General features: G+C 39.2%; 1 protein-coding gene across 1 annotated transcript in view; it reads left to right on the plus strand.

The window, feature by feature from the left end:
• The window catches only part of PREP (prolyl endopeptidase), an 83503-nt gene extending 81309 nt beyond the window's left edge, over positions 1 to 2194 (plus strand). Inside the window, exons 14-15 of the mRNA XM_005518239.3 lie at positions 572 to 728; positions 1520 to 2194. Of these exons, the coding sequence (XP_005518296.2) occupies positions 572 to 728; positions 1520 to 1814 (452 nt within the window). The 3' untranslated portion in view covers positions 1815 to 2194. The remainder of the gene's footprint in view (positions 1 to 571; positions 729 to 1519) is intronic.
• Positions 2195 to 8883: the final 6689 nt, after the last annotated feature.

Below are 8883 nucleotides of genomic sequence, written 5' to 3' on the forward strand. Positions count from 1 at the left end.
AATAGTAAAACAAGAAAATACAGCAGCAATTCACTTTGTTAATTTGAGGTTATTCCACTGATTTTGTAACCGTCTGCTTTTATCAAAACTCTTTTCTTACGGGTTTACATAGTAATTATGGAAGACAACTTCCATCAGTAAACAGGGGGTTTTTTAATCCTTAATGCACTTTTCTTTCTTGAGACTAATATTAAAAGTTTAAACAGTGAATGGCTTAGGTACCTTCAGTTCAGTAGTTCAAAATTTCACATGCTTTAAAAGTTCATTTCTCCTTCAGTGGTTTGAAAGGCAGTTTTCATAGAACTACATGGTTTGAAAGGCAGTTTTCATAGCACTACATGTTTGGTGTCTGAAGAGCAGAGAAATGGCTCTTAAGTTCATTTTAACATACCATCTTTCAGAGTTACGTTTTTTTATCCATTTGTGTACCTGCTTACAGTTTTGCTTGAAAGTTTCTTTAATTTCCTATTTACTGACAGCCTGCTCCCAGTATGACTTGGTAGTGAACCTTTTACTGTTGAAGTTAATTCTTTAAGATCTGAATACTAAAGGAATTTTTTTCCTGCTGAAGCTGCCTGTGCTAATCAGCGCCCTGACCTGTTTGGTTGTGCTATTGCCCAAGTGGGAGTGATGGACATGCTCAAATTCCACAAGTACACCATCGGCCATGCTTGGACCACTGACTATGGTTGCTCCGACTGTAAAGAGCAGTTCGAATGGCTGCACAAGTAAGTGCCTTCAAACACTTTCTGTGGTTGTTAAAACACGTAGTCTGCTCAACACTTTCTGGTTGTCATGATCAATAGCTATTCTAATGATTACTTCATCCTTTCCCACACTGAATTTGGGGAGTTCAGCATTTCCTTACAAGTCAGTTTTGAATCAAAGACTACCTTCAAAGCCTTGTTGAATCAAGTGCTCATATTTTCAAAGACCTTGTTCTTCTAGCAGCTTTTAACAGTTCATAAGGTTTTCTTTCTGAATAGTGACTCTTTTAGGCTATTACAACAGAATATTCTCAAGTGGACCACTAGATGAATTGTATTTTTTACTGTGAGGGAGAGACAGTCACCATTGTGAATTGTGTTATACAATGTGGGTGGGATTTATTTGTAGGAATTGAATGGCACTCGAACCATAATAAGATCTTAATTAATTTCTTAGCTTCTGTTGAGAGTCACGATTTCCCTGTTTCCAGCAGGATGGATCCTGCTATGGACTTCACAGGTTTTACTGCAGTTTCCCTGCTGGCTACTCCTGATATTTTGGACATTCCTATGAGCTGTACACATAACATCCCTCTTGAAAATAAAGAAATGGACTTGCTTCACATTTCAGAGCCAGAGATCTGTGGCCACTACTGTGTGTCAGTTGCCATTAGTGCAATTCTGATTAATGTGACTGGGAACTATTTTATTCTGAGTGCTAACAAGTGCCACTGTGATGGTTTCAGTAGGAAAGGAACTTCTTGTTGAGTCTTGAGGAAAAAAATACGGAAACATTTGTGTGTTTTTCTCAGGTACTCTCCACTTCACAATGTCAAACTACCAGAAGAAGATGGCATCCAGTATCCCTCCACGCTGCTTCTCACAGCAGACCACGATGACCGTGTGGTCCCTCTGCATTCGCTGAAGTTCATCGCTACCCTGCAGTACATTGTGGGCCGAAGCAGTAAACAAACCAATCCACTTCTCATCCATGTTGACACCAAGGCTGGGCATGGAGCAGGAAAGCCAACTGCTAAAGTTATAGAAGAAGTGTCAGATATGTTTGCTTTTATAGCACGGTGTCTAAATCTTGAGTGGATTGAATAGGCAAATTGCTTATTACTGTCTCCTTTAGAAAACAAGGGCTTTAACATTTAAGAACAGCCACGTTACTACTTGGTGTAGTACTTACATTTAAGAACTACAGTTTAATATTTTATTGATCCAACCTGCTATGGAATTTTGATCTTCTGTGCTTCCCTCTTTTTGGCATTTCTTTGATTTTTTTTTTCTACTGCATTCCAAATTCCATTTTGAAAAGCATGTTCAAAAAAATAGCTGAGCTACTCTCAGTACTGTTGTGAAAATTTAGATTTCAAAATTAGTGCTAGTTGAGCTTATTTCCTGTAAACAATTTTAATGTATTTCACCTATAAACATATCCAGATCATTTGTAATTAAATGTAAGTACTGTTCACATACAAGAACTCTGAGTATATTTTATTTACACAGTAATTTATTTAAGAATATAAATTGAAGATGTTCAGTGAAAAACTGAAGAGACAGTAATCCAATTACATCAAATATTATTAAAAAGCATATATTACACTCTGTTCAAAAACATGTTACAGTCTATAATAATGATGTTGCTAAATTGCTCTCTCCTTCCAAAGAGACTTCAAAAATCTCTTCTACTATTTATTTCTGCACAGAAGAGAGAACTGGAGGCTCAAAAACTCAAAGAAACCTTAGATTCTCACTGTAATTGCAGTCAAGCTATACAGATACTCTCCAATAACCCATGTGGAATTATTTCTTTAACTGTTTCTGAAGGGTAGACAAGGCACTGATTTAAATAAATGAACAAAATATAAACTAACACAAAACAAAAAAGCCCACCCCAACCCAAAGCCACACCTTTATTTCAGATTATTCAGGTTCAGTTTTTTTCTGATACTTTTGATAGGACATTCTCTAACAAGGCAAAATCTGAATATGCATATATCTGTAACCTCGTTTTGGCTGCAAAATAGCAAGAGCTTGTAGTCAGACTCCCATATGATTTGACACAGGCACATCATTTGAACTGCCATTTTTCCCATCTAGGCTGTAGAGCTATAAAGTAGATGTGAGTATTTGCCTACTGTTTAATCTCTGATGCCTGAAGCAATTAGAGTTTGGTTTTATAAAGAAAAAAAGTATTCTATCAACTATTATTAGTCCTATTGCCCCTCCAGAAAACATCACTGTTTCTCATTTTTGGATGAACTGATATAATCTTCCAGAATCATGCTTGCCATTACATGCATACTTAGACCCTAAGGACTGTATTTTAAATCTGGGCTCAGGAGTTTTATCTCTAAACAAACAATATCTTGGTGCAGGAAGAGGAAGGAGTGGTATTTAAAAGAAAGAGGAATGCTCTAAAGAGCAGGAAAAATAAAAATAAATCTGTACCACAATCACTCTGTAGCTTCTTCATGATCTGGACTTGTTTTGATTTTCTCTGGAGTCCAGGAAAGATGATCTTCTCCAGGCCCTTATTATGTTTGGCTAATTTGATTTTTGGAGAAAATAAAAATTATTTCTGCTTTCATATGAAATACCACATCTAAAAAACTATATGTGATCTGGGGTTTATTTGGGATTCACGGGCATTACAGTTGTTTACAAGATACTTTGTAGACTTTTGCACTCCGATCACAGCATTGAATTAAACAATCAGAATAGGGAGTTGAGCTAGGGTTGATTCTTTTTTCCTTCCAGGCTGCGAAAACAATGGTGCAGGTTCAGCACCCACCTTTTCCCAGAGGTAAATGAACTGGTTTCTTTGGTCATCTAGAAATTTTCAACAGCTTCCTCACATGGCAGAAACAAAGCACATAAAGCTGTGCCATCTCCATTTGTGATATTCATAGTTGTTGCATGTAGCCTTCTGTTGAATTTATAGTTACTGTCAAGAGGGCAGAGCTTCACCTCTGATAGAGAGCTTTGCAAGATAGGGTGTGTGGAAACATGGTTCTCAGACATTGGAGAAATAGAGCTGAACCGTGTCGGTGCATTGAATTGCAAGTGCTTGGTTACAGCCACCTCAGTCATCTCTAGGTCTGTTCCGAAATATGCTCTTCCTTGTTCTCCAATTGCTCAAGCACAAAACTTCTGGCACAGGTTAAAAGTAGCTCTTTTTCCTTCTGAAGCCTTCTGTTGAAGCTGAGTTCCCTGAATGACTCAGTGTCATGACATGTGACCCATAATCTGGGGACTTCAGAAACAAATATTTCTCTTGAGTGGCAATCAGTAGTATTGAAGATGGAGCTGCTTGCTGGAGACACCACTCACAAAGTGTTCCAGAGTATCCCTTGTGGAATGCTGGTGTCAGTATTGGGAGTGCATTGTGTTTCTGTAACAGGGTCATCATGTCAACATTTATTTGATCTTAATCAGCTGTGCCATGTTCAGGATTCAGGTGCCAAAAGAATGATGTTGTAAAGCTGTCCTGTTCTATGAGTTGCTGCTTTTGAGGCAGACAGGGTCATACTCCAGCTGGAATCTGTAATTAAGTCTGAGCGAGTAATGCTCTTGTAATATAGTGGGATTTAAGCCTTCGGGGTTTTGATTAAATAGACCTGGAGCCAAATAATTCCTGCTGTATAAAACATAATGAAATTTCTGTTAGTCTAGTTTCAAGGTTAAGTATTTTCTCTATAGTAGAAACACTATTTTTTGAAGATACTCTTGTATTTTGGGCATCTGTTTCCAGTATGTGAAGCAAAATTCACAAGCTGTGAATGGGCAATGTGGTTACAGCTATCTGCTATCTGCTTTTTCAAAACTACCTTAAAAAAATAGATACTGATGTTTTGCACCAAATTCCAAGCCCTCCAAAAAAGCCCTGTAAGAGGCTTATGTTACATGAAGAAAAATCTGTTTTTATGTAGAAGTAAATGAACTTTTTGCGTATTTCTCCTAATAGTCTTCACAACTGATGTAAAAGAACCTTAGTTGCCTTTTGTCCGATGAGTGTACATTTGTGTAAGAGTTGATTTATGTGAAAAAGGTCAGAAGTGTTTTTAAAAGCTGAGAGTCTTCACATTCTTTACAGAGAGAGATTCTTGAATTCCTTTGCATTGGAGTTAATTTACATTTTTGTAGCTGCAAAAAAGATAGATAGATAGATAGATAGATAGATAGATAGATAGATAGATAGATAGATAGATAGATAGAGATGTGTATATATATATGTATGTACTGATTTCAGCTGGGAGCTGCACTCTGTAGTCTAGGGATGGAAGAGGGCAGCTTGCCTGTGGGTATGTAAGAATAAAGGGTGCTCAAGACAGAGTTTCGAGATAAATACCTGTCCCTGGCACCTCAAGCTTCTTGACCAGGATTTTCCTGATTTGGCTCTACTTTGCCATCTGTCTGTAGGAAGGCAGAAACATGAGCAGCGGTACTTCTGGATTCAATACAGAAAGCAGCAGCTTTCAAAGATCAATGTTGCCAGGTCATTTCTTTATTTTTAGCCTGAGGTTGCCCCTCAGGATTGCCTAAAGATCTGCTTATAGACTTCCAGACAGTCTCTTCTGTGAAAGGGGTTTTCCAAGCTGAGTAGGATTTAGGAGGAAGGACAAGGGAGGGACTCAGAAGCTAGGCTAATAAACAACCACACAATTTTCTGCCAAGTTCTTCTACTTCGAAAATCTTTAGTAGACCACTTTTGTGTAATTGTCTCTCTGTCCACACCTCTCAGAATATGGATAGGTCCTACTGGTTTGAAGAGCCAGGTTTGGCAACTTTGTTCATTTTCCCTTGTGTTAATTACTTCTGCCTTCAGATATGGCATGCCAAGAGAAAAAAAACACAACAAAAAAGTAATTTCTCAGGCTTTTCTTAGCTTCCTCTTGCAGAATAGTGATGTGGAGTAGCCTTTCAGTTCTTGTGCCCCTGAAGGTAACTATAGTGTGTCCTCAAGATAATACTATCCATGAGTAGAAAATTCTGAATAAGCTCATGTCTTCTGTTTATTCATGGCAGAGCAATCGTAGTGACAGAGTCCCTCAGTGGAAGCTGGACTAGCTACTGGCACAGAAATTAACTGAAATTCCGGACTAGGAGGACAATGATTTTTCTGTTTCTCCTAATTTTCCATAAGAATAACTGAAAATTCAACATTTAAAACCAAAGCTGAGCAATAACCTATTAGTGAGAATCTCTTCTCATCCCTCTGCCTTCTTACCAGGAATAGGAGAGGCAAGAAACAAACTTGGTGCTCATGCCCTTACCCATTGCAGTGGAAGTCTAATGCTGAAAGTCTGAATTGCAGGAGTCAGTGTGTGGTGACTTCACTAAACATTTCCAGCTCCCACAGCAGATGCAGCATGACGGCTGGAGTTAGTGGATGGGTGACATCCCTGTAAACGTGACATTACCAGCTGGCCACGTGCTGCTCAGAAAACTGTAATTTGTGCTTGTGCACTGCTTTCAATGCCTCTCGGGCCTTCTGTGTGCAAAAAGGAAGGAGCTACTATTCTTGAAGCCCCTAAGTGGGGGGACACATACTGTTGTAAGCAAGATGTGCATTAATTCTGTTAGTTCTCTATAACCTATACCAGGCATTACTAGGCCCAAAATATTATCTGTAATTTTTATCTTAGCCTCACTCTTAAATTACTGAGGAGATAATGAGAAAAGCAGAAGTACAGCAGTAGCACCTGAACTAACAGGAGGTGGTAATTTCATTTAGTTCTTAGCACCATGATTTTTATGCTACATTTCTTTCCCTGTGAAGAGCTGTATTTAACCTCTGATATCTCCTCAGCAGAAGAACAGATGAACATGAAGATATATTGCATTTCAGTGATGCCATCAAATATATTCTGCTGTGGGACATTGAAAGTGTCAGAAGACAAGAGCAGCAGGAAAGAAAAAAATTCTTTGCCACATAGCAGTTACTGAACAACAATGAACATTCCAGATAACAGAGGAGTTTATTCATTAGTTAGTTTTACACCAGTTAATGCAGTATTTTAGAAGTTTGGGGAGTGCTTACCTGGTGAAAAACTGTTACCCGTGCTGATTTTTTCTTGTAGGCCATTTTTGGTGTGCAACAAGAGCATGTCTTTGTGACAGAAAGTGATAAAATGCTGTGACTTGGACTGTTGTTTCCTTCCTGAGGAGGAAACTGTATAAAGGGCTTGGGCACTTCACTCATCAGAATGCTTTGGAACAGTAACAGAAACAGATAAACAATACTTATTGTCTTCTGCTTGTTTCAAATGAAAGTGTCATTTCTCAACAAAAAATGTTGTTTTCTGGTAGTACTGCTGTTCTAGAGGAAGCTCTGCTGTAATAGAGCAAGCTTTGTGATGTAGGTATGTGCAGATATTTCTTTCTGTAACTGGGCCATGCTGTTAAATACTTCCTGTTTCATATATTTAGTGTTCATAGTTAACATTTCTGCTGCTAAAACTGCTTTTTGGTTTAGTTTAAAGCTTCTCAGCATTAAAACAATATTTTCATCATAAATGGCATAAAGCTTTAGATGTAAGACCACTGATAGGGGACCCAAGCTTCAGCTCCTGAATGGTTTACCCTTCATTTTGTGTTTCACTGAGTAGACACAGGTAGAATCATAGAATGGTTTTGATTGGAAGGGACCTTAAAGATCATCTAGTTCCAACTATCCTGCTCTGGGTAGGGACACCTACCACTAGACCAGGGTGCTCAGGGCCCCATCCAACACGGTCTTGAACGCTTAAAGAATGGGGCATCCACAACTCCTCTGGATGACCTGTTCCACTGCCTTACCACCCTCACAGTGAAAAGTTTGTTCCTAGTATCTAATCTAAACCTGCCCGCTCAATTTGAAGCCATTTCCCCATATCCTATCACTACATGCCCTTGTAAAAAGTCTCTCTCCATTTTTCTTGTAGGCTTCCTACCTGTAGGGTACTGAAAGCCACAATTAGGTCAGCCCAAAGCTGCTTTTTTGTCCAGACTGAACTAGAAAAACTTAACATTACAGAAAAAAGGGAAATAACCGTAGATGATCACTGCCTATAAATTGAAGATCTTGAGAGACCTCTATGGTTGACTGTATGTAAACAAGCCTCCTGCTCTATTTTGAAATTAAAGGGATTACACTTCCTAATTAGAGATGCTCGGCCCTCTTTGAGCTTCAAGGAAGTACAGATCCAAATCTGAACTTCATAAGAGCACACATCACTGAAAATGCTTGAAAGCAAAAGCAGGTCTTGAAATTCCCTGTCTTTGCAATGTGGTTATCCTTGAGCAAAGCTTCAGCTGCCAAGGACAAACTGGAAAACATCCTCCTCTCACAGATGACAGTCACTCACACAGCAACCCAGTCATTAAATAGTTTGCTGCCATGGGCCTGCTGCCCATTCTTCCTGCCTGGTGGAGCCTTCCAGGGCCACTGTGATTGCCAGAGGAAGTCAAATGAGGGGGAGGGGTACCAAATTTACAAAATTGCTTCCAGCTAATAATTTAGACAGTTACTGAGAACATTTCATTGGAGATTTTGGATTGCTTTCATTATTTTTGGTACTTGTTCCCTGTTAGGATCTGATTAGTGGGAGATGCCTCTCCTGAATCAAGGTTCAAGAAGGAAGTCTGGTGTTAATCATTTTTGCCTGGCTGCCATGGTAAAATTCAGAGGTTGTTACCTCAAGCTGTGCCAGGGGAGGTTCAAATTGGACATCAGAAAGAATTTCTTCACAGAAAGGGTTGTTAAGGTTGTTAAGTATTGGAACAGACTGTCCAGGGGAGTGTTGGAGTCACCATCCCTGGAGGTGTTCAAGAAACAACTGGATCCAGTGCTATGGTGTAATTGGCAAGGTGGTGATCGGTCAAAGGTTAGAGGTCTTTTCCAACCTTAGTGATTCTGGGTGCTTGATTCTGTGACCTGGGTCTTGGCTGTGGAGAAAAATGGGCTTACATAGGAACTTGGGAAATAAATTTGGAATTTGAGGTCTCTAGGACTACCTGCCCTGCCTCAGCAGAGGGCCTGAATGCTGCCAAATTACAGTAGCTACCTTTTTCTTCCTTTAAACATCTGCACTCAAAGCTATTTGTTTTCCAAGTTTATTAGCCTGCTCATCTCATTTGTGGGTCTTCTCCACTGTTCAGGATGACAGCAGACATCTAGGGAGGCTAA

This window comes from Pseudopodoces humilis, chromosome 3 (genome assembly GCF_049639895.1).
Source record: "Pseudopodoces humilis isolate 2021_Gansu_Grassland_sample_001 chromosome 3, ASM4963989v1, whole genome shotgun sequence".
In the NCBI taxonomy this organism is placed as follows: domain Eukaryota; kingdom Metazoa; phylum Chordata; class Aves; order Passeriformes; family Paridae; genus Pseudopodoces; species Pseudopodoces humilis.